The 27,359-nt window shown below is 42.0% G+C and overlaps 6 protein-coding genes across 14 annotated transcripts; 3 read left to right on the top strand and 3 right to left on the bottom strand.

Moving 5' to 3' along the window:
• Positions 1-3: 3 nt before the first annotated feature.
• Positions 4-1,484, bottom strand: LOC135163679 (uncharacterized). Its single transcript, XM_064123343.1, has 5 exons — positions 1,311-1,484; positions 1,022-1,228; positions 681-845; positions 453-578; positions 4-341 (listed from the first exon to the last, which is right to left on the bottom strand). The coding sequence occupies exons 1-5, from the start codon at positions 1,370-1,372 to the stop codon at positions 95-97; spliced, it is 807 nt and encodes a 268-aa protein (XP_063979413.1). The 5' UTR covers positions 1,373-1,484; the 3' UTR covers positions 4-94.
• Positions 1,485-1,585: 101 nt separating this feature from the next.
• Positions 1,586-5,980, bottom strand: LOC135163673 (villin-like protein quail). 2 transcript variants are annotated; one of them, XM_064123333.1, is made up of 8 exons: positions 5,808-5,980; positions 4,790-4,882; positions 4,602-4,718; positions 3,760-4,446; positions 3,117-3,545; positions 2,863-3,049; positions 2,527-2,775; positions 1,586-2,444 (listed from the first exon to the last, which is right to left on the bottom strand). In XM_064123333.1, the coding sequence occupies exons 1-8, from the start codon at positions 5,823-5,825 to the stop codon at positions 1,804-1,806; spliced, it is 2,421 nt and encodes an 806-aa protein (XP_063979403.1). In that variant the 5' UTR covers positions 5,826-5,980; the 3' UTR covers positions 1,586-1,803. The 2 variants fall into 2 exon arrangements, with proteins under 2 accessions (XP_063979403.1, XP_063979402.1); XM_064123332.1 differs by lacking the exon at positions 5,808-5,980 and having other exon boundaries at positions 4,790-5,235.
• Positions 5,981-6,085: 105 nt separating this feature from the next.
• Positions 6,086-8,533, top strand: LOC135163680 (uncharacterized). 6 transcript variants are annotated; one of them, XM_064123345.1, is made up of 2 exons: positions 6,086-6,215; positions 7,051-8,533. In XM_064123345.1, the coding sequence occupies exons 1-2, from the start codon at positions 6,167-6,169 to the stop codon at positions 7,518-7,520; spliced, it is 519 nt and encodes a 172-aa protein (XP_063979415.1). In that variant the 5' UTR covers positions 6,086-6,166; the 3' UTR covers positions 7,521-8,533. The 6 variants fall into 6 exon arrangements, with proteins under 6 accessions (XP_063979415.1, XP_063979419.1, XP_063979418.1 ...); XM_064123349.1 differs by lacking the exon at positions 6,086-6,215 and adding an exon at positions 6,623-6,765 and having other exon boundaries at positions 7,054-8,533; XM_064123348.1 differs by lacking the exon at positions 6,086-6,215 and adding an exon at positions 6,623-6,765.
• On the bottom strand, positions 7,538-9,422 carry LOC135163677 (elongation factor Ts, mitochondrial). Of its 3 annotated transcripts, none has more exons than XM_064123340.1 (4): positions 9,291-9,422; positions 8,725-8,880; positions 8,047-8,575; positions 7,538-7,936 (listed from the first exon to the last, which is right to left on the bottom strand). In XM_064123340.1, exons 2-4 carry the CDS (start codon positions 8,878-8,880, stop codon positions 7,701-7,703), a joined length of 921 nt encoding a protein of 306 aa, XP_063979410.1. In that variant the 5' UTR covers positions 9,291-9,422; the 3' UTR covers positions 7,538-7,700. The 3 variants fall into 3 exon arrangements, with proteins under 3 accessions (XP_063979410.1, XP_063979411.1, XP_063979409.1); XM_064123341.1 differs by lacking the exon at positions 9,291-9,422 and adding an exon at positions 9,135-9,282; XM_064123339.1 differs by lacking the exon at positions 9,291-9,422 and adding an exon at positions 9,100-9,273.
• Positions 9,423-9,590: 168 nt separating this feature from the next.
• On the top strand, positions 9,591-10,880 carry LOC135163971 (dynein axonemal heavy chain 7-like). Its single transcript, XM_064123878.1, has 2 exons — positions 9,591-10,151; positions 10,405-10,880. The coding sequence occupies exons 1-2, from the start codon at positions 9,591-9,593 to the stop codon at positions 10,741-10,743; spliced, it is 900 nt and encodes a 299-aa protein (XP_063979948.1). The 3' UTR covers positions 10,744-10,880.
• A 658-nt stretch (positions 10,881-11,538) lies between these two features.
• Positions 11,539-26,964, top strand: LOC135164108 (dynein axonemal heavy chain 7-like). Its single transcript, XM_064124169.1, has 29 exons — positions 11,539-11,618; positions 11,712-12,107; positions 12,282-12,726; positions 12,834-13,507; positions 13,598-14,034; positions 14,257-14,372; positions 14,638-15,729; positions 15,864-16,355; positions 16,430-16,561; positions 16,651-17,226; positions 17,306-17,785; positions 17,985-18,158; positions 18,300-18,472; positions 18,636-19,346; positions 19,730-20,024; positions 20,117-20,870; positions 20,996-21,704; positions 21,811-22,037; positions 22,221-22,591; positions 22,727-22,907; positions 23,004-23,302; positions 23,398-23,562; positions 23,648-23,888; positions 24,040-24,329; positions 24,697-24,934; positions 25,004-25,155; positions 25,241-25,522; positions 25,962-26,172; positions 26,435-26,964. The coding sequence occupies exons 2-28, from the start codon at positions 11,761-11,763 to the stop codon at positions 26,166-26,168; spliced, it is 10,260 nt and encodes a 3,419-aa protein (XP_063980239.1). The 5' UTR covers positions 11,539-11,618; positions 11,712-11,760; the 3' UTR covers positions 26,169-26,172; positions 26,435-26,964.
• Positions 26,965-27,359: the final 395 nt, after the last annotated feature.

The raw sequence follows: 27,359 nt of genomic DNA, 5'->3' as shown, positions 1-27,359 counted from the left end.
GTATTTTGAACTCATAAATACAAAACTTTAATCTCACATGCAGTCACATAAAAAATACAAGAGATTTTAAGAACGGAGAAGAATGTTCATAGTTTCATTGTCCCTCTCTCTGTGTCTTTTGCAAATGCGCAACCATTTTTTTATACATCGTCATTCTATCATTCAACCGCTCATTTTTACGCTTCAATAGAATAGTTTCTCTTTTTAAATCCAAATATAAATTGACGAATCGATGCCATGTCGCTTCTTTCTTGAAATCTTCCGGTCGAAAGACTCCGAATTCACCAACATACAAACGTTTCCTGGCAGGAGGTTGGCAGACATACCCCGGCTTAAGTTTTCTAAAAGTAATACATATGATTTCCCCACAGGTTTGAAGAAGATTGACTCTAGTTATAAATAAATTCATTAGCGAGGCAGTAAACTGAGGCAAGTCGCCCGTATCGTGTTACCTTTTCAAATGTCCTGTGGGTTCGATCTTAGGAGACTTCACATTTGAAGCATCTCTAAGAACTTGAGAGCTTGATGAATTTATTTTTTCATTTACGTCAGAGTTCTCAGGTTGCTCAGATGATGTCCTGCATTCAGTAAAAAAATATATGTTCAGACGTTGTGAAGCCAATGCAGCGCTGTTCATACGAAGAGTTAAGACAATGAAAAAAAATGGAGACACGACTCACCTTTCTGAGGTATCGAGATCATTAACAAGACCTTCTGGGTCCTGGGGAATCACACGATCACCTTCTTCATGTGGGGACTCTTTAGCGATTAATGCATCTGCACATCTTAGTTTCATACAATAGTAGGTATGATCATCTGTTACTGTCTCACTTTGTTGTAATTCTCTGGAGACAATAACAGCAATTTTACATTATCAAGTATCATTTAAAATGTACTAAAATGTATTTACATGGGACTTATTCGTTTAAAGGGGGTTAGAATTTCTGTGGAAACAATTAAACTTGTTATTCAACGTAAATCTCTCTATGTAGGCCAAGTAAATATTATTCTGCGTACTCACGATTGGCTTTTGTTCTGTGGTTTTGTATTACGGAATATTTCCACCAGCTCTCGTCGTGGTACAGCATCTGGTTTCAAAAGAGGCTTCATGGAAGACTCCCTATAATCTTCGGGTGTAAAATGGTTACCACATACGACGAGCCGTTTGGCATCCCCTTTTTGTAAGAGATCTAGCCATTTTCTTCGGGTTTCTGGATTTTTTGGCAAACTGAAAGATATATCACAAATGAGACAGCAGGCACAAATATGTTGATCAATATTTTCACTTCAATTTCTGCTTTATTTCAAACCTGTGGAAACAAACATCTCGTGTCAAAGGTGATCTCTCAATTCCACACACGCAACAAGACATTTTGGAATTTTTTTTATTCTATCCGGTGGAAATAACGACCCGAAAACGTCGTTCTACCATTGTTTTGACCGTAATACTGATGAATTGTCAACACAGCCGCCATATTGCGCGAAGCCCCCACTTTACGTCGTAGTTACTACCACAAAGAAACTCCTCCATAACATTTCAAGCACTTTACTTTTTAATTATTTTTTTTAAACTCTGAAAGACTCATTTATTTCATTTTTTCACGGGTTATGAATATTGCATATGCAAACTTTTCTGTAGGGAAATTAACAACAAATAGAGGTGATAGAAAATTCTATATATTTTTACAGCTCAAAACATGTCATCACTGTTTAATATTTATTACAAAAACACCTACTAACTTAAATTGCAATAAGATATCGTGATTCATGAATCTATTAATCTTAACAACCTCTGCCTCACAATTAAAATAACCCAGCAGCTTGCTTCAGTCTCTGACGCCTCCAAGCAGGAAGTTTTTCAAACTCTACAGGATTCATCTTAAAAATCGATATGAAGTCATCATAGGTAAGATGCAACTCCTTCTTGAATACATCAACACCACTGGGGAGATGTTCAGGCTCCATCTTGAGAATCCTGAGTGGGTACTTGCTGTAAGCATCGAAATCGGTCGATTCCCTCCCATGGTGGTTCACCACAGCCTCTTGCCCTTGAAGAGACATCCTGGTGAGGTCGAAGGATCTGTAGTCCCTCAGAAGGTTGTGATTCCAATTTTCAAACAGTCCAATGAATGTTGGAGGCTCCAAACCCTGTCTGATGACTGTAATCGTAGTGTTCCTGTCTCTGCCTGCTGGGTGGGTATATAAGAACGTCAAGGCTTCTTGGAGACACTTCCTCGTACCCTTCGATTCTGACAAATTACCCAGCCACACCCAGATAGCTCCTCCGACGTCCAGAAGCCAAGCTGCCTCAGGGAGAAGACTGCTCTGGGTAAAACCAAGGACTTCTTCACCGACGAATACTCCCTCGGACACTTCGCAGTGGTACAAGTGCTTTCCTGACTCCTCTCCCAGGTCGTTTGACTCGGATCCATATTCTCCTTTTCCTGAAGAATTAAATAAACAGATTAGTCTCAGCAGGATAATTTTTGGACTGGGAAATATCAGTCAAAAATTTTGAATTTTTGCCTCCCAACTGCATCCAAAATTCGTCATCCTCCTTGCCCTCAGCCACCAACGGTGCTGTACTCGGTGCTAAACGTCTGGAAGCTTCTCTAGCATCTCCAGTACTCCTGCCCCCACACCAAACCACTGGAGAATTGGAAAAAAGAATGAAAACTCCGCCAGAATCTAATGAATTTGCTCGCAAGGGTCTCTCCACAGCTTTTGATGTGTAGGGGGTTGACCCAAAGACTCTCACCAGGTATTTCTTCGACACTATTAAGGACAGAAAAGGGAATATCAACATTTATCAGGCCCTGACAAGGTAATCGCAGACTATTTGATTCTCTAAAATTCTCGTACAAATTTCTTGATGTTGTCCAGACAAAATTCGAAGCTTGCCACCATAAATTTGAAGTAAATGCGGGGGTTCACGACCTTGTGAAGCTTTCACCAATTGTGCTGAAGTCTCTTCAGCCAATCTGCAAGCAGCCTCCAGTGCAAATTCACGATCAACGCTCGTAGAATGCGCTCCCTCCCAGCAATAAATCTGTAGCGAAAAAATTTCAGCAATAAAATTCTTCAGGAAGGAAGGACGTTTCAAAAGAAATATTTACAATAGTCCTTTCTCTCCTTCCACTTCCGTAACAGTACTTCATGACATAGCAGAGCCCAGCAAAGTAAACTCCAGCTAATGTTCCGTGCTCGTTGACTTCCTTCATGCCGTCTTTCTTGGAGACCCTCCAGAGTATCCTTCGTCCATTTCCGTCGTCAACGAGTTGACACTCAGCTGCCATTTTGGGCCTCTCCGTCATATACTCAGGCTCGAAAGACGGGGGAAGAGTCAAAGGCCGGGACTTTACTGGATCCCAGTTACGTATCAGGGTTTTAAGTTCGGATGGCTCTTCGCCCTCTAGGGCACGAGCCACTGGAACGCAGCTGCTGTAGCCCTTTTTCTTTACAAAACCACGAGCATTTCGCACTGCTTCCAGCTTCTCCCGGGCGTCCACTTCACGGCCAACCCATGCCCAAACGCCTCTCTCACCCTGGATGACAGAAAAGGGAGATTTACTGCGCACACACGACAAAAGTTAACGATTTACTTCTAAATATTTATTCAATAGGATCCGGATGCAACAAATGGGTACGGAAAAATCTAATTTATTCGCTGCCACTTATGAATTTTATAATTCTGGAGCCCCTTACGCTTCTCCTCACCCAAGAGACATATTCATCTGATGCATGCAACATCATAATTACCCTATCAATCAGGAAGACAGCACTTGACACGAGATCGCTTCTAAAAATCGGTCCGGACTTGAGTTCCGCCACTTTATACTTCCCAGACTGCTCGCAACATTTGTAGAGTTTGATCGGAGATGAGTGAGGAATTTTCCTGGGAGGTTGCGGTAGTACCGCACGTTCCTTAGGGTCTAAAATACTATCGAAAAGTCGTTTGTCATCTCCTCGAATGGTCTGCTCGTATCCATCATCGACAATGACCACCCTCGCGTTATTGTTCTCCTTCCGAACTTCCAGGAGTCGTAATGCATGTCTTTTATGCAGGGAGTTGGCCCCCGAACCTAACCAGAGGAAGACAATGCCTCTCATCTGAGTGTCCAGAAGCATCACATCGCTGGAAGAGAAATCCTCCCAGCGAGGAGTCTCCAGTTCGGTAAGGATCGGCATGGAGAGACCTGTAACCCGGTGAAGGGTCACCTCCGGACGTTCGAAGTGTATCCGCTCGATGGTGAGCTCCTGGCGGAAGTATGCAAGGAACCGGGCCGATTCACGACCTTCTGACTCACGAAGAAGTATTGTTGCAGAGATCTGGGAGTCAAGTTCGGCGGCTCGAAGAGCAGCAGCTCCAGATATCGTCGAGTCACAACTGCTACCGATCCAGAAGTGAATCGTGCGCACTGTGTTGTTGCTCTTCAAGTCCTTTAGCTGTTGAATTTATTATGACTTGAATACAATCGTAAATTATTGACTTTCAGGAGACCCAAACAAACGTCCCAGTTAATTATTAAAAAGGATTTCTTCTGGGTCAAAGATACGGAGAATGTTTGGAAGCAAAAACTATTAATCGTAAGAAAAATTACCGGCATTCCCGGATAGGGCAGCCCTCCATCCTTCGGAGAAACTGCATAAATTATATATGCTGACTCCGATAAAAAAATTCCCATTTTACTCCTAGGAATAGACATCGCTCGAAGTCCCTTGAGAACCAAAGACAATTAATAATGTTCTCAGTTGAGATACCCAGATTCAACAATATGTCATCAATTACCTCAATTTTCCATACGAAAAATGCAGTTCTATTTTTGGGAACACTCCTGAAGACATCACTCCCAGAGTCATCAGAGCAGCAGCTCCTGTCGTCCTGTCGACAAAACCGTCCACCATCAGAAAACATTCTGCACTTACAACTTCGATATCGTATTAATCCACAAGTACGTGAAGGTAATAATCCAATGTTAACCACTGTCCGTTGTTTTCAAAGCACTGAAGAAAAAACACTAGAAACGACGTTTAGAATTGTTAAACAGCGATATCGATCAGTGCATTACTCCTTTAGTGTTTAAACGGAAAACGAGACCCCGGGAAAGATTGGTGCACTATCGCGTGAGAGAATTGGAAAATACGAAAACTTGAGTGGTGTGCTTATACGGCTGCAACACTTGTGTACTGGAGCAGGAATTATCTGTGCCTGTGTGTTTCTTTTAGCAAATCATCGCCACGCTTTTACAAGCCCGAGATTATATAAAATAATTAATTACGAAGGAGCAATCTCAGTGGAACAGTGAGAAATTGGAACGAATGAAATCTTTCACCGTTTTCATCCTCGCAGAAAGACGGCTTGAAAAAATCACCGTTTGTAACATTTTTAATTCAATATCACGATGATGGGATATAAACAAACTGGGAGTGAATTATATGAGCATCGCGTGCAATTACATATCGCAATCAGAGTGAAATTAAAATCAAATGGAAAGGATCTGGGGCTGTATTTATTTATTGTGAAATTTTTCGCTTCCGAATGACAGCATTGTAATCCTTCTATTTTCACATCCGGTAATCGCATAAAAGGAAAGAATCAATGATTTACTGTAAATTTACTGTATTGGGGCACAGTAAATTAATTAAATAATAATTCCTTTGAAAAATGAATTTGAAAGAATTATCTCACAGAATGAAAATCAAATAGAAATAAATTTCGAACAACGAAATAATTAAATCGACAATCAACGACTGTTGACCCACACTCCCTCAATAATCATTAAGCGCAGCAATCGGAATAAACTTACGCGTTTCGAAAACCCCATGTTCTTGAAAAGGATAGGATCCCAAAACTTTGAATTTATCCGGTCACCCTCATGAGATGAAACTCCGCTAACTGTTCACGTACGACTGACACTTAAACCGTATTATTCAACGTACATTTTTTTTTTTTCAAAAAAAGAAACCATAGTACTCCGGAAGTGGGCCCCCGGAACTCCAAGCAGCCACCCGTGACCAACAGGCACCTCATGAATACATACAGTCGTCCATGCGGGACTCTTCCACCTCCTCACACACTCACCTTCACAATCGTTATCTAACGCACCTGTCGTACAGTTTCTGACGTGAAATACTATCCTCCCCAGTCCTCAACTGAACAAAGAGAATGGGAAGAATCGAGGATTCTCTCTCAGAGATCTGGGAAACGGGCCACGGTAATGATTAAATTCTACGTTACGATTTACCGTTCCCTCAGAATCATTAAATTTATGAATGAAAAATGGATGCACATACTTTCTCTGGGATTTTGCGAGATTTAAAAAGGACGATTCATCTGAGTAATTGTTCTTGGGTTAAAAAATTCTGACTGACTTTCAGACGAAGTCCGGAATCAAGTTGCGAAGCGGCAAACTGTCCATTTCGATTATTAATTAGTTATCGAGTTGTCACTGAACAGGCGTATCTTGCTGACAGTACAGATGAAACAGGATAAATTTCTTTTCATGTTGATTCATCGATTTACTCCTCTCTCCCTCGGTTCTATCTATGTGAGGTGAAAGGGTACAGTAGTTGTAGGGCATCGGTGGATCATGTATCACTTAGTTGTATTTTTCCTTGAGGAGGGAAATTGTAAGGTGTTGGAAACAAAGGAAGACTAGTTTAGTAGAAGACGATCTTGACAGATTGGTTTTCATTTGGTGAAATCGTTTTTTTGCGGAGGAGGAGACAATGGATGTCTGATGGACTTGAGGAAAGAAGAGGAAGGTTACTCTAGTGGTATTCACTCAGTTCATTGAGAACAATAGAATTGGTTTCTTGATCCTAGTGGAAAAGATAATTGACTCAAAGTGAATGAACGTTTTATCCAGAGCGGAGATGATTCGCGATTCACGATTTTTGGAAAGAACTCATCGTCAATTGGAAACTAATTGTATTTTTTTCTAGATCAAATTGATGGATTTATTATTCCGGAGAAACTTCTGTTTTTTAAATTTTTCATTCAATTTTCTTATTTGCGACAATATGTGAGGTGGTGATTTTTTATTTCAGTAGAAGATTTATGGCGTCAAAACTTTCGTCTAAAATCTCGCAGTGAACTGAGTCTCCACGACCGCAATTCTTACTCAGATTCAAATTGTGACTGTAAGGATCACTGTTACTTCTCTGTGGCATTCGAAAAACTTGGATTAGAAGCAGAAGAGAACTCGAGTGAAGTTATGGGACCAAATGGCAAGTCACAGGAGACACAGACGTGTCATTGCGATGACTGTGCTAGGGAGGTGTGCAAGAACGTTGCTTTCAAAACTCGAGAAATTTCTACTCTAAGATTAGTGGTTCAGGGGCCGGAAGTGCTGAATCATCAGGGAATTAGACATTCGCCGCAAGACCTGGCGCCGTTCTGGAAGAAGGACTCGAGAATGTGGCTGTGGAAGTCCTTCAGACTTGCCAGGAAACGAAAATCAAAGACAAAGTCATTTGTTAAATTTGCTGCTATTGATTCGGGCTTTGATAGAACGTGAAATATTTTTCATGGCAATTTTTCGTCTTTAGATCATCATATTTGATATACTGCAATCAAATTTTATAGTACATGAAACTTTTATGTACATATTTTTTGGAATAAATGGAATAAAGTCTATGTAGGACAGCCCTATGTAATATTTCAATGGTTGCAGGCATTTTCGGGGATTATTTGGGAATTAACCACAGCTTTTCATTGGTTCCGGAGTCTCTAGGGTCTCCTCGGAGGGTTCAGGAATTTCTCCCATTTCGAAACGCACGAAATCAATAATCTCTGCGTGAGCACCCAGCAGAACCTGCTGAACACTGAGGCTTGGGTCCAGGAGAAATTCTTGATGAATCATTGTTGTTTCATCGTCAGCATTTGGTATTGGTTCGTCGACGCCTGGCTGACCAATTTTGGTTGGATTCATTCCTGTGAAATTCACACATAAACATAGGGTCCACAAAATAACAATCCTGTTCAGAGTTACTCTGAAATTTTTCATACACGAGAATATTGACAATCAAGCTTTGCTTCCTTACCAATGATATGCTGACAAAGTTGCATCCCAAGAACTGGATTCTCAGTGGATGATTTGAATGCCAATAGTGCTCCGTACCTCCCAAAAGAGGCTGGAATGGGATTGACAGGTGCTGGATGCGTGCAACCGATCAATTGAATGCTGGGATCAACGCTCATACAGAGAGCTCTTTTCACAGCGATGTTTTCCCCAATGGTACCAATAGTCAGGGCTGCATGATCAGCAACTGTCTTACCATCGAGTGCAGGCAGGTTCTTCAGTGCTTCTGCGTCTAGCAGGGTTCTGTGCACCTGGTCTATTGTTTGCTGGTTTCCACTGAATTTGAGGACAGCTGACGCTATGAGCTCAGCCAAACCGTGGAACGTTTTGTTGCGAGCGACGAAATCTGTCTCGCAATTTATTTCGACCAACGCCCCATGGTTTTTGTCGACCATCACTGCTACTAGACCTTGTTTCGTTGATCTCCCCTGGAGTTTTTGGGCTTTGGACCACCCCATTGCCTGAGCCTGCTCTCGTAGCCATGCTTCTGCCTATTAATAAATTTACAATGTTGAAGATGAGTTGCTGAAGGATCAGATGTAATTTTTTCATTGAAAATATAATTGTAAAGGTTCATGTAGATACAGGGGTCAAGCTTATCTTTAATCAAAAATCTTATGTAACTTCATATAATATTCACCTTGGCGTAATCATTTTCATGCAATTCCAGAGCCTTTTTGCAGTTGGAAAATGTATATCCTGTCTTTTTTCGCAATTTAGCTAGCAGTGACTTGGTTGATGACTGCCAGAGGGTGTTCCCCGAGTGAAAATATCGACAAAGTTGACTGGAGAGCATCTAAAAGGTACAGTAATGTCATTTTGAGGTTAACCACAGAGTCAATGAAAAAAACATGAACATAACCTCAAACAAATGACATTAATCAATAGAAAAAAGGGGTAACTCATGAGAAAACATTGTTTAAAATATAATGTCAGGACTGTGGAAGGTTGTTTTCGGGATAATTGAGGAACTCCTAGAGGAATCGATTGACAACGTTGCCTAGAAACAAGTTACTTCTCGACAGTACTGCTACGCTGTGCTATCAATACCGGCTCGTAAAAAATCAGTAGAGTCCTTTTGTTCGCATTAGTAATTAATTATTTGAAGGGATTGGTGGCTTCTAGAGCGAGTACATCGAATGACACTTGGTTTTAACTATACAAAAGGAGAAAATACTTCACGATAACACTGCAGAAGTCACTCACCGTGCGCCGAGATTGCAGGGAATGACCGAAACGACGGCGTGAGTGAGGGAGAAAAACTGACCAGGGAATTCAAAATATAGGTCGTACAGCAGAGAATTATATATTTTTTGCATTTAATTTTATGCAGTAGGAAAGGTAGTAATAATACAATTTTGCCGGGTCACATATTTCCAATTATTTTACATTGATTTTGTTCAATATTTCACTTGAGCAGCTCTAAAATATGAAAATACTTTTATAGAGATTAAATAAAATTTCCCAGCCCATGAGCGAGGCTTTTCTGCACATCACATTTGAAAGATGATGAGCGATGATTGGTATCGAGACTCCTCAGCGAGTGATAAATCCCAAAAAACCTTGAAAAGTACTCGTAAAAGACCATCGACTGGCATATCCAGCATTATGGAGACAAAAATCGAACCTTTATTCACTTTCCCGGAGCAATTGCTGGTCTGCAAACGTCCAAAACCCCGGGAGGAGACCTCAGTCATCCGGAAGAGGAGAATTAAAGATTTCTACGACAATTCCTACACTGGGAATCGCCTCAGAAGGGAGAAATTTCGACGCTTCATGGTTGGACTTATCGTGAAACCTGAGGGCTTCCATGACGTCAGAGATAAGGACGTTAATCGGTATTACAATTATGTTAGAAACGGGGTTGATACCATTCACGTCGCTAATATGGGGGAGAACGATGTGGAGAAAATTTTGAGCCTCGTACCCAGTGATTTCCGTGAGAGATTTCAGGATTTTACGAAGGAACTTTTGGAACAAATTAGAGAAGATTATGTTGGGGCTATTAAACAGTCAATTGTGGATTTTGTGTTATCAGATCCTTTTCAGGAAGACATTTCCCAGAAGGTACAGGATATGAATAATTTTGAAGGGAAATTAGTGAGGAGGGGTGAAAATTTTTTTTATTGGAACACGTCCTATATTTCATAATGAGGGGTCACTCACGGGAAAATTCTAGAAAAATTCATTTCTCAATTGACCAATTAAGAAACTGCAAAAAAAAATATTTGAATGTCCTCAATATATTGATTCCCCTGGTAGACACTCAGTGACCTTTCCCCAAACAACCCATCACGAATTTAGTTTTTCTCATCCATAGGAGACGCTTAAATTGAGTCCTGAAAATTTTATATCACCATCTGACTTCAACTCGTACCAAAATCAATTAAAAAAATACCTGTTCCCGATAAATCCTTGTATGAGGCTGACCCTAGAGCACTGGATTAGAGACTGGAAGTCCTTTCGGCTGATCGACCTCACTGCCCTTGAGGCGAACAACGAGAGCTGGAACTTAATGGACTTCAAGTCGACTATTTTCAATCAGATATCGAACGGTAGAAAAATATTAAAAACTAAGTGGTTCGACAACATTCAAAGTATTTTTCTGGTGGTAAGCTCGGGTGGGGAACAAAATCTCCTCGAAACTTCGTGCATTTAACGCACTTATCGGACTGTTCCAGAATAATAGGAAGGGGCTTGTAATCAGCCCTTTGAAGAAAAAAAGTTTCAAACGTTTTTTCGACTGCGCCTGTACGATGATGGAAGCTCAGCTTTGGAGCTTTTGCACTCACACGCTTCGAGACTTTATGAATCTCATATTACACCACTGGCAGAATCGATTTAAGCTGGACGTAATAGTTAAAGAAAGGGAGGTTGTCTTTGATCCTCCGATTGAGTACTTTGGTCGTGTCCTTTGTGGTATTTTAGACACTGTGATCGATGCTGTTGGGGGAATTGAGAGGCTGGAGACTCAGCTGTACCTGGATTGGTCTGGGCCGCCGGCTTATTTGAAGGTTCGCATTTGCCTAATTTACCAAAGACTCACAAATATAAATTTGTACTGATTCCCTTCGATTTAGCCAAAAATTTCCACTACCACAGTAGAAAACTATAAACAAGAGATCCGAGAGCTCTTGGAGAGTCAGAAAATTGAACCGGAGCAGAAATTGGATCTTCTTCGAGAGTAACTCAACAATTTACTAATATTTAATTCCCCGTAGAAATTATTTCAACCAATTACTGACCGGGGAATGTCAATTACAGACACTTGAGACTCTACGATGGTTCCGAGTTAAGTGAAGTAAACGCATTTCTGTCAGACACCACGAAAACACTCAACGACTATAGGATCACAATCGCTTATTACCATAACTTAGCTACTGATATTCCGATCGTGATAGTAAAGACGGTCTTCGCTGGACTTTTCGAAATCAGTCAAAATAATTTCATTGAGACCATCCTGGGTTCTGTCAATGGGTTTAAAAACTCGTTGATCACTCGAGTGGTAGATAATTATCAAGCAAAAGCAAAACTGTAAGCACATAATCTCCTTTCTGCAAACACAAATTATTCATGTTTTTTGAAATATTTATTTTACTCTTCGCCGGCCGACTATTCTACCTTTAGCGCTGGGAATGATTATCAAGCAATAGCAGAAAAAGCTCTGAGTCACCCGATGAACACCGCGGGCTTGATGGAGCTGATAGAGTACGTCCAAAAATCCGAAACAGTTTCTCTAAAATCGCTCGAGTCCACACTCTCCGAAATCATCGAAAATGTGGCTTTTCTTTCCGACTTTTGGCTCCTCTCCGACGCTGAAATCGCCACCAACAACAATGCCTTCAACTGGTTCCATAAGATGCCAAAAATTCTGGAAGAATATCGTGAGAATGTTAAAACAAAAACTTTGTATTTCCAAGACGCTTTAAAATCTCGTTATCACAAGTTTGAGGAAGAACTCGAATCTTATGCAAAACAAGTGGAGGAGATCCAACACTGGGGAGACATGGAGGAGGTCTTCAGGTATTCAATTCTTCTATGCTGAATGTCGTTAATTTATGCATTTCTCAATAAAAGAACAATAATTTGGTAGTCAAGTAGTGAGATGAGAAGAATCTATTCCACTTCGGAATGAGTTTAGCGGTTAATATCTTGAAGCTCTCGAGAAGCTATAAACTATAAATATTTATCATTCAGATATCAGAAGAAAACTCAGAACCTGGAGAACAAATTAATAGCAGCTATGGAAAAAATCGATAAGTTCAATGAAGAGGAAGTCTCATTTGGATGGGAGACAACTCAATATCCTCTGCGAAAAAAAATAGCGGATCGTTTGATTCCCTTTAAAAAGCTCTTCGATGCCACTTGCGAATTCCTTGTAAAACACGAGAAGTGGACAGGGTCGATGATCGGTTCTTACGATCCTGAAGACATCGACAACGACGTGAGCACTGCCTACAGGACTCTGTACAAGTTGGAGAAGCAATTAGTTGAGGCAGAGCCTAAGGACCTTGCTGGCATCGTGAGGGACAAAATCGAGGATTTCAAGGATCGAATGCCAGTTATTATGACCTTGGGAAATCCCGGAATGAAGCCTAGACATTGGGACCAGGTGTCTGGAATCGTCGGCTTCCCCATTAAGGTAGTTCAGCTGGACAGTTGGAACTAACTAGAGAATTAGTTTCAGATGAAGATCAATAATCTTCAATCACAGGAGTATGAGGCTCATGACTATTCTTTCGTCTTCAGGTTGACGCCGAACTAACGCTGGGAAAGATACTCAACATGGGCTTAGATAATTACATCGACAAGTTCGAGGGCATTGCTGAAGCTGCAACCAAGGAGAGCAGCTTGGAGAAACTAATGGACAAGATGCAGAAAGACTGGCAGAACATGTTCTTCACTGTCAATCCCTATAAAGAGACTGGAACTTACGTAATAGCATCTGTTGACGAGATTCAAGTTATGCTAGATGACCACATAACTAAAGCCATGACAATGAAGAACTCCGCGTACATTAAGCCCTTCGAAGCGCAGATCCTTAAATGGGAGGCGAAGCTTCATCTGCTTCAGGATATTCTGGACCAGTGGTTGAGGGTTCAGGGGACGTGGATGTACCTCGAGCCCATCTTTACCTCTCCGGACATTCAACAGCAGATGCCAGATGAGGGGAGACGTTTTACAGCTGTTGACAAGACCTGGAGGGACATCATGAAGACTGTGCAGGCGGACCCTAAAGTTATGTCGGTGGTGGAGATCGATAAAATGCTGGAGAGGTTGAAGAAGAGCATGGGGTTATTGGAGTTGATTCAGAAGGGGTTGAATGATTATTTGGAGAAGAAGAGACTCTACTTCCCGAGATTTTTCTTTCTTTCTAATGATGAACTCCTGGAGATTCTTTCCGAGACGAAGGACCCCACCAGGTAAAATTATCATTTTACAATTTTATAAACGCTGGGAGTTGATGCGATTGGGAGCAGCTGCCAACAGACTTGCTCATTGATAATTTCTAGAGTTCAACCGCATCTAAAGAAGTGCTTCGAAGGGATCGCAAAACTAGCATTCGATGCGGATCTCGAAGTCCACAGAATGAAATCAGCGGAAGGTGAAGAAGTAGATTTAGTGGACGTGATTTCGACGTCTGCAGCAAGAGGACAAGTTGAGAAATGGCTGTTGGAGTTGGAGACAGACATGAGAAAAAGTATTCGCAACATGGTGAAACAAGCGATTGACGCTTATCCCCTCAAGGTAAGAACTGCCTGGGTCCTGGAGTGGCCGGGTCAGACGGTCCTCTGTGTTGGACAACTCTACTGGACCCAGCAGATCGAGCAAGCGATGCCACAAGGTGTCGCCGGCTTAAAAAAATACCTAGACCAATGCCAACAGGAGTTGCACGACATTATCTTGCTGATTAGAGGGAAACTATCGAAGCAGAATCGAATTACTTTGGGTGAGCTTTCAAATTATGTATCTAATTATTATTTGAACAGACATGGAGTCATAACAAATTTATGGAGAAATTTATTAAAACATTTCTGGTACATGTTTTGGTACTTGAAATATTTACAAAATATTCAGGTCACGTTTTTCGTTTCATCCTTTCCCTCCCTGAACTAGTTCAGTCTTCACTGCTGGACATTTCACTCAATTTCACATTAATTTACGTTGCCAGAGGCATTAGTAACACTAGACGTCCACGGCAAAGACACGCTAAGTCAGCTATACAAAGACGAAGTAGTAAACAACAGCGACTTCAAGTGGCTCTGCCAACTCCGTTACTACTGGCAGGTAAGACCCCTTCACCCCTCAATCATCCCCGTGACCGCCGCTTCACCTACAATAAGACAGTCAATGCCCTAGTTACGCATATCAGGAGAAGTAGACGCGCTTTAATCAGACTCGTTGTTCCCTTGAGCAATTAGGAACAAATAATCGCGAGCTTCTCCTGTATTTCATTGTACGGAATAATTTTTCTCTTCTACATGAAGTAATGAGTCACCATTTATCGGATCCAGCATAAAATAATCATTTGATCCATTACAATCCTCTACAGGAGGAGAATTTAATTACCTACATGATAAACTCCAGTCTCCGCTATGGTTACGAATACCTCGGAAATTCATCCCGCCTAGTGATCACCCCCCTGACAGACCGTTGTTACCGTACCCTCTTCGGCGCGCTCTCCCTCCATCTCGGAGGAGCTCCAGAGGGTCCAGCAGGAACAGGAAAAACCGAGACAACAAAAGATTTGGCAAAAGCGGTAGCAAAACAGTGTGTAGTTTTCAATTGCTCGGACGGATTGGACTACATCGCTCTCGGCAAATTTTTCAAAGGTCTCGCCTCCTGCGGCGCATGGTCGTGCTTCGACGAATTCAATAGGATCGATCTCGAGGTGTTATCTGTTGTTGCTCAACAAATTCTGACGATCCAAAGGGGAATCAATGCTGGAGCTGAGAAACTCATGTTCGAAGGGACTGAAATCAGTCTAGATCCGACTTGTGCGGTCTTCATTACTATGAATCCAGGGTATGCTGGAAGGTCTGAGCTTCCAGACAATCTGAAAGCACTTTTTAGGTCTGTGGCCATGATGGTACCCGATTATGCCCTAATTGCGGAGAACACCCTCTACTCTTTTGGATTTTATAATGGTAGACCACTAGCCGTGAAGATCGTAACAGCTTACAAATTATGCTCGGAGCAGCTGAGTAGTCAGTGTCATTACGATTACGGCATGAGGGCTGTAAAGTCAGTCCTGACAGCCGCAGGGAACCTGAAACTCAAGTATCCTGAGGAGTCCGAGGATGTGCTGATGCTGAGAAGCATCAAGGACGTCAACTTGCCGAAATTCCTGAGCCACGATCTTCCGTTATTCCAGGGAATAGCCTCCGATCTATTCCCCGGGGTCGTCCTTCCGACTCCTGATTACTCGCACTTGAATGAGTGCGCTAGGATCGCGTGCGAGAGGATGAATATTCAGTGTACGGATTTTTTCTTGGAGAAAGTTCAACAGATTTTCGAGATGATGATTGTAAGACACGGTTTCATGATCGTGGGGCTACCCTTTGGGGGAAAAACTACTGCTTACAGGGTCCTTGCCGAGGTGCTGGGGATGCTGGAGGAGAGAGGGCTGATGGAGGAGCATCAGGTAATGTTTTAAAGCTGATTTTGGAAATATCTGTAAATTATTTCGAAAATTGTGGCCGTGACATTCGGAAAGAGTTATATCTTGGGAAATTCAATTGGCTCATGTGAGAAATTCCTGCCATTTGACATTCCCAGGTGGAGATTATCGTCATCAATCCCAAGTCAATCACCATGGGACAATTATATGGGCAATTTGATCCTGCCTCTCACGAGTGGAGTGATGGGATTTTAGCTGTGAGCTACAGAAGTTTCGCAGTCTCAACGAATGAAAATCGAAAGTGGTTAATTTTCGATGGTCCTGTTGACGCTATTTGGATAGAAAATATGAACACAGTGTTGGATGATAACAAGAAACTTTGTTTGATGTCTGGGGAGATCATTCAACTCGCCCCGACTACTAATTTGATATTTGAACCGATGGACCTGGAGGTGGCCTCTCCAGCCACTGTTTCGCGATGTGGCATGATTTATATGGAGCCTGTGGCCCTAGGGTGGGCGCCTTTGTTGACTTCCTGGTTGAATACCCTGCCCGAAGGCTTAGGGGACCATGTTAAAGCGCATTTAGAAGGGATGTTCCTGAGGTTTTGCCCGGCTTTGCTACATCTTCTTCGTCGTTCGGGAGCTAGAGTACTTTTATACGATTCTTCTATAAATTATTGGACATTGATGAATTTACTGAGTGTTGGGTTCGTCTTTCGCAGGAAATGATCAATATGCCTGACGCAAATCTGGTGAGATCCCTTACATATCTTCTAGACTGCTTTTTGAGCGATTACCAGACAGATGGGGCCTTATCTGGAGTCGTTGAGAGTGACCTGAGGGCTCAGGTCGAGGTAGATGAGTTGATAAGACAAAAATACGTATCCAATATTTATTGTCCGACTTTCAAATCAATTTTCAATTATTTCTTTCCTTCCTCCAGGGCTCCTTTTTCTTCTCTTGTATATGGGCGATGGGTGGGACCTTGATGGTGACCTATCGAGAGTGGTTCAACGATTTATTCAGGGGTCTTATGTCCCCCGAACTTCCAGAAAATATTCACAAACGATTCAATCTTCCTCCAGAAATCACCAGCCCGAAAGATTCATACATAACGTCAATCCCTTCACAGGGCTCAGTCTTTGATTATAAATTTACGAAACAGGGTAGAGGGTTGTGGACACTCTGGGTGGAGGACTTAAAAACCGTCCCTGCTATTCCCAGGGATATTCCCATGAATCAAATAATAGTTAACACCATTGAAACTGTTAGGTACTTCTATCTGTTTCAAAATTTGGTGTCCCAGCACAAGCCAGTGCTACTAGTGGGGCCAACGGGAACTGGAAAGTCCGTCTATGTAATGGAGTTTCTGCTGAAGAGGAGCAATCCACAAGTTTTCAAACCACTTTTTATTACCTTCTCTGCTCAGACTACGGCCAATCAGACTCAGGATATGATTATGAGTAAAATGGATAAGAGGAAGAAAGGAGTCTATGGGGCTCCACCAGGGAAACATTGGGTAGGAAATAATTTAGTTTATCAGAAATATCTGTTGCTCATGAACCCGGGAATCAGGGAATATAATTAAAAATTAATAGGTCGTATTCGTTGACGATGTGTCAATGCCATCAAAAGAGGAGTATGGAGCACAGCCCCCCATCGAGCTACTTAGACAGTGGATGGACCACGAGTCCTGGTACGACAGAAAAGAACTAGTACCTTTTTATTTGAAAGATATGCAGCTCATCTGCGCCATGGGACCGCCCTCCAGTGGAAAAGATGTCACTCCCCGGTTTAAAAGGCACTTCTTTACCCTGAGCATTTCTGAGTTTGAAGATGACGTGATGGTCACCATCTTCAGGAAAATCATGAAGTGGCATTTGGAAAGTCAGGGATTCCCCGATTTTTTTAGCTCTTGTGTGGATTACATAGTACTAGGAACTTTGGATATCTATAAGGAGAGTTTGAGGCATCTTCTGCCAACTCCAGCGAAATCTCATTACCTGTTTAATTTACGGGATTTCTCGAGAGTCGTCCAAGGTGTTCTGTTATCAAGGCCTGACAGTGTTACCAATTTGGTTAGTATTGCAATGGGATAATTACCGGACTTTTGATTGTAAACTATTTGTTTGGAAGTCACTTGAATATTAAGAAGTCAAACAACATTTCACTCCGAAGAGTGACTGCTCAATTTACCTGTCATCTTGTAGTATATGATGGCGTTGAGAATTTTACGACTTGATTGTACTCGCAACGATTCATAAATCGTTATTTTAGATGGGGATGAAAAGGCTTTGGGTTCACGAAGTGCTCAGAGTGTACGGAGATCGGCTAGTCGACGAAAATGACGTTAATTGGCTGGTAGAACAAATTACGAAGACCCTAAAAGACAGAATGGACGACGATATAAACGTCCTCTTCAGAGATTTCACATCCCACCCTCGAGAACAAGTAATTTGGCAAGAATATTCTCCCTCCCTGAACAGTTTCTCCATTCTCAGAAAATCAAATTTGGAATTTCTAAATCCGATTTTACTCTAAATTCTCTTGGCTCCATAAACAGTCAAATGACGATTAACATTCAATTTCAAGGTAACGGAAACTCACTTGAGAAATCTCGTGTACTGCGATTTTCAATATCCTTTAGAAGACAAAAAGCTCTACACTGAAGTGGAAAGCCTGGACGAGCTCAGCGAAATAGTTCAGGAGTATTTAGCAGAGTTTAACTCAATGTCAAAAAAGCCCATGAATCTGGTTTTATTCAGGTAATTATAAATAAATCACACAGGTCCGAAAGATTGAAAAATCGATTTATTAGTTTAAGGTTTTTTGGTTGAAACACGTTTATAAAATTACTCATATTTTTTATTTTAACCGCTTCCCGGTGGACGGACATTTTTTTCTGAATTTATTGGATATTCCCTTAAGATTCGCAGTGGAACACCTCTCAAAGATCTGCCGAATATTGATGCAGCCACGTAGCCACGCCCTGCTGGTAGGTGTAGGGGGTTCTGGGAGGCAGTCCTTGACCCGGCTTGCATCACACATCTCGGATTACGAGATTTTTCAGGTCGAAATATCACGTCAATATGGGGTGCACGAGTGGCACGAGGACCTCAAAACGATTCTAAGGAAAACTGCATCGAGTGATCTCCACACGACTTTCCTATTTACAGACTCGCAGATTAAAGAAGAGTCATTTCTCGAGGACATCAGTAATCTGATGAACTCGGGAGAGGTGCCAAATCTCTTTGCGACAGATGAGAAAATGGAGATATGTGAGAAAATGAGACAGATGGATCGACAGAGGGATAAGTCCCTGCAGACTGATGGGAGTCCTGTTGCCCTTTTCAATTATTTCGTTCAAGTTGTCAGGGAGCAGCTGCATGTGGTAGTCACTATGTCGCCGATTGGCGATGGATTCAGAACAAGAATTAGGAAATTTCCAGCTCTTGTCAATTGCTGTACCATTGATTGGCTTCAGCCCTGGCCTGAGGATGCTCTCCTGGCTGTTGCGACCAAGTTCCTGGGGGAAATCAAATTGCCGGAGGAAGAACGAACTGCTTGCATTGAAATGTGTCAATATTTTCATACTTCTACGCAAGATTTATCGAAGGAGTTTCTGCTGAGAGCTAGACGGTGATTTCCGTGAATTATTCTCCAAATATCTCGCGATTTTTTAATTGGCACTTCACACGACATTTGTAGATAATTTTCCGGCACTGAAATACATCTGGGTGAAATGAAAATTTTCCTGGATTTCACGGGTCGGTAGTTAAACACATTAATTCATGATTGAAATTCGATTCAATCCCCTCGCTCCGGGTGGAGGGCGAGTGCCATATCATGAGCGAAATTAAAAAAAAAATCATTTTATTTAGAAGTTCCTAAGTCCTCGAAAAATTTCTACAGAAGATACACAAAATTCAGATATTCCTTATCGGTGTGAATGTTGTTAGAATTTTTTTGAAATATCAGTCATGTCATATAAGTTTTTTATTTGAGTTATAATTCAATGACAGGCACAATTACGTGACTCCAACGTCGTATTTGGAGCTGATAAACACATTCAAAGACCTTTTATCTAAGAAGCAAGCGGAGGTGCTTGAAGGGAAGCGTAGGTACGAGACAGGACTCTCCAAGTTAGAGTCTACCCACAAGCAAGTGGAAAAAATGCAGAGGATCCTTGCGGCACTCCAGCCCAAGCTGGTGGAGGCTGCCAAGGACGTTGAGAGGATGGTCGCTAATGTAGAAAAGGAGAAGGAAGATGCGGCGGTGATTGCAGACGTCGTCAAGGCTGACGAGGAGGCCGCCGCGGTTCGATTTCACTTTTTTCCATCCACGTTAATTGACCCCCCAAATTAATTCCCCAGTCGCGATTAACGGCTTATTAATTTTCGCCCGTTTAGACTGTAGCAGCAGCAGCTGAGGAAATCCGTGGGGAATGCAACGCAGACCTCGAGCTGGTGATGCCGATCCTGAATATGGCGAACGCAGCTCTCAACACTCTCACCCCTCAGGACATGCAAATCGTCAAGACCATGAAATCTCCTCCTGCAGGCGTCAAACTGGTGATGGAAGCCGTCTGCATCCTGAAGGACGTGAAACCCGAGAAGATTCAAGGTGAGGGAGGTAAAATGGTGGACGACTACTGGAAACCCTCCCTCCGTATCCTGGGGGATATGAAGTTCCTGGAGTCTCTTTTGGCCTTCGACAAGGACAACATTCCCGAGAGAATTATCACGAAAATTCGTACCACCATCCTGACAAATCCAAATTTCGATCCGGATAAAATTCGAAACGCTTCCACAGCCTGTGAGGGACTCTGCAAATGGGTCTTCGCACTGTCTGAGTACGATAAAGTCGCGAAAGTTGTCGCACCCAAGAAAATTGCCCTCGCAAAAGCTGAGGGGGAGTACAACGAGGCGATGCAAGCTCTGGAAATTAAGCGGGCACAATACAAAGAGGTGCAGCAGAAGTTGGAGCGATTGATGGACCTTCTTAAGCAGAGAACCGATGAACTACAGGCGATGAATGACGAGGAACAGGAGTGTAAACAAAAATTACAGAGAGCTGAGGAATTAATAGGCGGACTCGGGGGTGAGCACGACAGATGGAGTGAAACAGCAAAAATCCTTGGGGAACTCTACTTTAAACTCACAGGCATGTGACCACAATGGCATTAGCTACTAATTTAATTTTAATTCCCGCATAATTTGTTTGTACTAAATACTAAATTATAATTTTATTGTAATGCGATGAGCCACATGTTTTCCACGACTTTACAGGAGACATTCTCATCGGTTCTGGCGTCGTCGCCTACCTGGGAGTCTTCACAATGCAGTACCGACAGGCCCAGATAGAGAACTGGGTGAGACTCTGCACAGAGCTGAACATTTACTGCACGAAAGACTTTCTGCTGGGTCAAGTGCTCGGAGATCCTGTGTCTATTCGCTCCTGGAATATCTTCGGTCTTCCTACTGACCTTTTTTCAGTAGACAATGGAATAATTGTGTTCAAGTCACGGCGATGGCCTCTCATGATCGATCCTCAAGGACAGGCGAACAAGTGGGTGAAGAATATGGAGAAAGACGCCGGAATTCATGTGATTAGGCTCAATCAGAGTGATTACACGAGAGTGCTTGAGAATGCTATTCAATTTGGACAGCCTGTATTGATGGAGAATGTCGGTGAGGAATTAGACGCAGTACTGGAGCCATTGCTTCTCAAGCAGACCTTCAAGACAGCTGGCTCCTTGTGCATTAAACTCGGAGACTCAGTGGTCGAGTGGAACGATAAATTCCGATTCTATATCACTACCAAATTGCGAAATCCTCATTATTTGCCGGAGATTGCTGTCAAAGTTACACTTTTGAATTTCATGATTACTCCGGTGGGTTTGGAGGATCAGTTGCTGGGGATTGTGGTAGCTAAGGAGAGGCCGGATTTGGAGAGCGAGAAAAATCAATTGATTGTTCAAGGAGCTGCGAATAAAAAGTAAGCACCGAAACAGACTCGTTAATTACAGATTTATTCGACAAATTGATAAGTTGAGTTTAAATTATTTTTATACTCCTGATTAGAAGACACTGATTCATTTCAGAATGTTGAAAGAAATAGAGGACAAGATTTTGGAAGTGCTTTCAGGATCAGACGAGAACATTTTGGAGAATCAGACAGCTATTGCTATTCTAAGCTCGTCAAAGGTATTAGCTAATGAAATACAGGTGAAACAAGCTGTCGCAGAGGTGACAGAAAAATCGATTGATGCAGCTAGACTTCAGTACACGTCCATTGCTGTTCATAGCACTGTTCTATTTTTCACCATCGGTAAAAATCAATTAATCATTTCACCATCATTTTTTCCGAGCGACATGTCAATTGGATAAATTACAATTTGTTTCACGTCAATTTTCCAACATCTTCTTCCACTTGTGGAAGAAAAGAACTGTGATTGATAGGTCAATCCTTCTTCACTAGTTTTTTCAAACATTCATGTGATTTTTCTCACAGCTGTCCTAGCAAATATTGATCCAATGTATCAATACTCCCTCGCCTGGTTCATGAATCTCTTTAAAGTGACAATCGACAATACACCACCAGTGGAAGACATTAGTCAACGTCTTCAGGACCTCACCAAGGCATTTACACACTCTCTTTACATCAATATCTGTCGTTCCCTGTTCGAGAAGGATAAACTTTTGTTCTCGTTGATACTCGCAATTAATTTACTGAATAAGAGGGGTGAAGTTTCAATGTCACAGTGGATATTCCTGTTGACTGGTGGTGTTGGACTCGATAATCCTGACAGAAATCCGGCTAAATGGCTTCCTTCGAAATCCTGGGATGAACTTTGCAGACTTGACGATGTTCCTGGATTTACAGTAATTATTTTGATTGATTATTGAATTACGAAGGGCAAAGATATCGTAAAATAATCTAACCATTTCGGGAATTTATTTTATTTCCCCCGAAAAGAGAAAGCGATTTATAGCTGGTTATTGTTCCTTATTTCTTAGGGAATAAAATCAAAATTCGTTCAAAACGTGCAGAAGTGGAAGGAAATATTCGATCACAGAGAACCCCAGTCTCAAAAATTTCCTCAGCCCTTCGATAAAATAACTCTTTTCGAAAGAATGTTGATCTTACGATGTCTGAGACCTGACAAAGTGGTGCCGTCGGTTCAACTCTTCGTAGAAGGTAATTAAGTTACAACTAATGTAAAAAATACATTTCCTCATAAGCCAAATGAAATTTTGAAAAGTTGCTAGACGATATTTAATATTTATCTCGCAGATCAACTTGGGAGACAATTTGTAGAGCCTCCGCCCTTTGATTTGGCCTCCTCCTACGCCGACTCCTTTTGCTGCATTCCTCTTATCTTTGTTTTGACCCCTGGAGCGGATCCCACCGCGGTTCTACTAAAATTCGCTGATGATCAGGGCTTCGGCACATCCCGACTCTTTTCTCTATCACTGGGTCAGGGTCAGGGTCCAATAGCCGTCAGTTTGATTGACGAGGGAGTGAAGAATGGCACTTGGGTTGTACTCCAAAACTGTCACTTAGCCAAGAGTTGGATGCCAACACTGGAAAAGGTGCCACTAATTAATTATCGATTGTATTGATTCAATGGCCGCTGATTGGAATCAATAAATTATCCAAATTAATGCTTCGTTCGGGTCTACCGCAGATTTGCGAGGGTTTCACACCAGAATCGGTACATCCTGACTTCAGATTGTGGCTCACCAGTTATCCAGCTGAACATTTTCCCATTAGTGTTCTTCAGAATGGTGTCAAGATGACTAATGAGCCACCCAAAGGACTCAGATCGAATATTACGAGATCATTCCTTCAGGTTAGTTGATATCCACATGTTTCTCAAACGAGTTAATGATAAAATAACAACAAATTATCTTTTACAATATTTCCAATGGCTCTAGGATCCAATCTGTGATCCGGATTTCTTCGAGACATCGAAGCAAAAGATTTCCTTCAAGAAATTACTGTTCTCATTGTGTTTCTTCCACGCTATTGTCCAGGAGAGACGTAAATTCGGGCCAATGGGATGGAACAATCCATATGAGTTCAATGAGACGGATCTTCGAATTAGTGTGCTTCAGCTAAAGATATTTCTCGATCAATACGACGATGTGCAATACGAAGCATTGAAATATCTCACAGGTATTTTAATTTTCCATTTCAAAATGGTCTCGAGCAATTACTAAAACATTTGTGAAGCCGCCATAGAAATTCCAACAACTTCAGGGATTTTTTTTTCGTAATTGTTGGACGAATCGGTAGCGAGCGCTTAATTTTTGTCGTTCTCAATCAGGTGAATGTAATTACGGCGGTCGTGTGACTGACGAGTGGGATCGCCGCACTCTCAATACAATTCTCGAGGTATTCTATTGCGAGGAAGCAGTTGAAGACCGATCATACCGTTTCGACTCCTCGGGTCAATACTACATCCCATGGGTCTCGGAGCACTCAGCATTTCTCGACTACGTGAGGGAACTGCCGATGATAACGGGACCCAGTGTCTTTGGCATGAACGATAACGCTGATATAATTAAGGACCAGCAGGAGAGCGAGATTATGATTGCCTCCATTTTATTAACACAAGTAAATAAATTCTCATCTCCTTTCTCGTTAACAATGATAAAGCATAAAATTCCTTTGTTGCAAACTGTCAGGAAAGTGAGGTAAGGCAATTTATATTCTTAGGATGGGTTTCATAACCGTCTTATCGTAAATTATTTGAAAGTAAATTAAACGAATTGTGTTGTACAGCTTCCCAAAGATTTTTGGAAGAAGGTAATATATTATTTACTCATTTGTTTATATCCGCAACATCATTTTCCATTCCGGTGGTCATAAAAAAGTCTATTAAATTTCGAAACACTCCTTAATTGAATATTTTTCTGAAAATTAAGCCGTCCTAAGACGGCACAACGGTTCATGACGAATATTGACGAAAACCTCTCCTCAGGATACGGCGTCAGAAGCTTCTGAAAGCGGTAAAAGCCCTGACGAAATAGTATTCACAGTATCTGAAGACATTCTGTCGAAACTTCCCCCGGATTTCGATTTAGTAAACGCCTTGGAGAAGTATCCAACATCGTACAATCAGAGCATGAACACGGTGCTCGTACAGGAAATGGGTCGGTTCAATAAGCTGCTTCAAACGATCAGAAACAGTCTGGGGGGTGTACAGAAGGCGATCAAAGGTAGTGCTAATTTACCCCTCTCCTCACCCCCTCCGCCTGTTTATCTTCCCCCTTTGACTTAATTTCTAGGACTGACGATAATGAATTCAGAACTCGAGGAAGTTTTTACGTCCATAATAACTGGAAAAATACCAAACTTGTGGAAGAGAGACTCTTACCCATCCCTGAAGCCCCTGGGCAGTTACGTTCAGGATTTTATTCGTCGTTTGATGTTTTTACAGGTACTCTGGACACTTTGGAGAGGTGTATCCGGTAATTAGAAATGAACGGAGAGTAAATTGAATGGGAATTCCTTATTTTTTCCAGGAGTGGTTTCAGAAAGGGCCGCCGGCTTCTTTCTGGCTCTCTGGGTTCTTCTTTACTCAGGCTTTTCTCACTGGTGCCAGGCAGAACTATGCCAGAAAGTACTCGATACCCATTGATCTTCTCGTCTATGATTTTCTTCCACTTGAGGGGAGTGAGTTTGATTCCCCACCCGAGGATGGAATCTACATTTATGGGCTGTTTCTTGATGGCGCCAGATTTGATAGAAAAACGATGATGCTGGAGGAGGCCCTCCCCAAGGTTCTCTATGACGATGTTCCCTACGTGAGTAACAAATTTACGCGGATAAAATAACTCTAATTCTTCCTGCAATTGTCCAGGACCGATTAAAAAAAATTTCATTAATTATTTGATTCCCTCTCTCGCTCGCGGAGAGGAGTTCCTCGGAGCAAATTCTCTGATCGTATTTAACACTCCATTGGTTTAATTCCATTGATGGAATTACGAAGGAAATAGTGTAGCGCGTCAATTGAGTGGAGAATTATTTTATAAATTTCGAAATAGAGAATTATGTTATAAAAAAAAATCCTCCCCAATTGCGGCAATAGAATTATTTACGTGACTTATTTACGTGAATCCCTCAGTCCTGAAGTTTCTTAATTTCTTAACTAATATGATTGAATTTTACGAAGAATAGTTTCAAGTAACTTAGCTCACTTCTTCATTGGCTTATCGGATGTGGTGCCGTAATTTTTCCTTTCAGCTATGGCTTGTGCCAATGAAAAAAGAGGAGATAAAAGAGCGAGTGACGTACACGTGCCCAGTGTACAAAACGAGCGAACGTCGTGGCGTATTATCGACCACCGGGCATTCAACAAATTTCGTGATTGCCATGTGGCTGCCAACAGTGAAGCTACCGAACCACTGGATAATGAGAGGAGTCGCAATGCTCTGTCAATTGTCCCAGTGATAAGGTACTCATCGAGTAAAGTAGACAATTACTTAGTGGACAATGGAAATTCAGCATAAAAAAAACAATTAATGTTCCCAGGCCTAAATTAATTCTCCCATGCAAATGTTGATCTACTAATGAATAACTGACTGTATTCATCATTCGTGAACTCATAAGTGACAATGATGAGACAAAAACAATTTGAATAAAGCACGGTTGAATTATGTCTTTTTATCGAGACGACTATTCCCCTTTTCTCATCCTCTTTAAATGCCTGGTCGCAGCTGACGCAGATGTCAGCGTTGGAGATCGAAGTATCCGGAGGTATAGGGCGCTGGGAGTTGTCAAGGTAGACGCGATAGAGGCGGATTCATCGGCTGGCATCCGGGACAGAATGGATAGACGGGAGAGAAAATGTAGGGGTGGAATCAAGAGAGAGCAGCGCAGGGAGGGTGGCATGGAACGGGGAAGGGGTGAGAGGGTGGAGAGATTTGAGGGGGTGACGTTCGGCCTGGTAGCGGCACCCTGTCTACTCGGACCGAGATCGCCGGAGGCTCGTTGCCTAGCGACGTCGTATTGATCTCACCCGGTGTGTTCGCATCTCGGGCGGCTTCCACCCATCCACCCACCCCGTTCATCCCAACCACCCCTTTTCGCTCATTCGCGAAACTCAGTTTTCTTCGTCTCTGTTGTTTTTATTCACCAGAGTAAATTTATCTATTTCTCTGTCATCTGAAGGCTGGGATGCCAAGAGCGTAGGAAAATTGTCAATTTAATCTGGTGAATTTCGAAACTGATTCATTTTTTTTTTGGCTTCTAGATGGGCGTGGCTGGGAAAAATATGGAAATTGGTGGCGTTCGGGGAGACGAAGAAATCGATTGTTCCCAGCAGTATTTAATTTTTATTGTGATTTCGTATTTTGTCATTCACAAAAATAGGACATTTCGTGTGAATTATTAATCAAATTAATTGCAATTCAAAATTCATTTGTTCACAATTGGAAATTCTATAATGGATGGTAACTCGTGAACACGAGTTATCGAGACAGTTTTAGCTTATGGATAGATAAATACGGGATTTAAATGAGACAGAAGGGTGAGGGATGGATATGGTCCACACGGAGTTGCTGGGCAACGCGTCCACCCTTAAAGTTTCCACCGATTTTAAACTACCCCGCCTGTATCCTCTCCTGTCCCTTTCTCTTGTCT

Source organism: Diachasmimorpha longicaudata, chromosome 6 (genome assembly GCF_034640455.1).
Source record: "Diachasmimorpha longicaudata isolate KC_UGA_2023 chromosome 6, iyDiaLong2, whole genome shotgun sequence".
Taxonomy (NCBI): domain Eukaryota; kingdom Metazoa; phylum Arthropoda; class Insecta; order Hymenoptera; family Braconidae; genus Diachasmimorpha; species Diachasmimorpha longicaudata.
The sequence above is the reverse complement of the archived record's forward strand: the minus strand, read 5'-3'. Positions and strand labels throughout refer to the sequence as shown.

Bases quoted from the DNA above. Each gene is read 5' to 3' on its own strand.
- LOC135163679 (XM_064123343.1), bottom strand. From the start codon at position 1,372: ATGTCTTGTTGCGTGTGTGGAATTGAGAGATCACCTTTGACACGAGAT. The intron at 846-1,021 runs GTGAGTACGCAG...TATTGTCTCCAG, and splicing joins CCACAGAACAAAAGCCAATC to AGAATTACAACAAAGTGAGA. The intron at 342-452 runs GTAACACGATAC...TATTACTTTTAG, and splicing joins CCCACAGGACATTTGAAAAG to AAAACTTAAGCCGGGGTATG.
- LOC135163673 (XM_064123332.1), bottom strand. From the start codon at position 4,915: ATGTTTTCTGATGGTGGACGGTTTTGTCGACAGGACGACAGGAGCTGC. The intron at 4,447-4,601 runs GTAATTTTTCTT...TAAATTCAACAG, and splicing joins TGCCCTATCCGGGAATGCCG to CTAAAGGACTTGAAGAGCAA. The intron at 2,445-2,526 runs GCAAAAATTCAA...TTAATTCTTCAG, and splicing joins ATTTTGGATGCAGTTGGGAG to GAAAAGGAGAATATGGATCC.
- LOC135163680 (XM_064123344.1), top strand. From the start codon at position 6,853: ATGAACGTTTTATCCAGAGCGGAGATGATTCGCGATTCACGATTTTTG. The intron at 6,932-7,050 runs GTATTTTTTTCT...TTTTTATTTCAG, and splicing joins TCGTCAATTGGAAACTAATT to TAGAAGATTTATGGCGTCAA.
- LOC135163677 (XM_064123340.1), bottom strand. From the start codon at position 8,880: ATGCTCTCCAGTCAACTTTGTCGATATTTTCACTCGGGGAACACCCTC. The intron at 8,576-8,724 runs GTGAATATTATA...ATTTATTAATAG, and splicing joins ATGAAAATGATTACGCCAAG to GCAGAAGCATGGCTACGAGA. The intron at 7,937-8,046 runs GTAAGGAAGCAA...TGAATTTCACAG, and splicing joins ACTTTGTCAGCATATCATTG to GAATGAATCCAACCAAAATT.
- LOC135163971 (XM_064123878.1), top strand. From the start codon at position 9,591: ATGATGAGCGATGATTGGTATCGAGACTCCTCAGCGAGTGATAAATCC. The intron at 10,152-10,404 runs GTACAGGATATG...TCTCATCCATAG, and splicing joins AGGAAGACATTTCCCAGAAG to GAGACGCTTAAATTGAGTCC.
- LOC135164108 (XM_064124169.1), top strand. From the start codon at position 11,761: ATGAACACCGCGGGCTTGATGGAGCTGATAGAGTACGTCCAAAAATCC. The intron at 18,159-18,299 runs GTAATTTGGCAA...TTCAATTTCAAG, and splicing joins CATCCCACCCTCGAGAACAA to GTAACGGAAACTCACTTGAG. The intron at 23,303-23,397 runs GTGCCACTAATT...GGTCTACCGCAG, and splicing joins GGATGCCAACACTGGAAAAG to ATTTGCGAGGGTTTCACACC.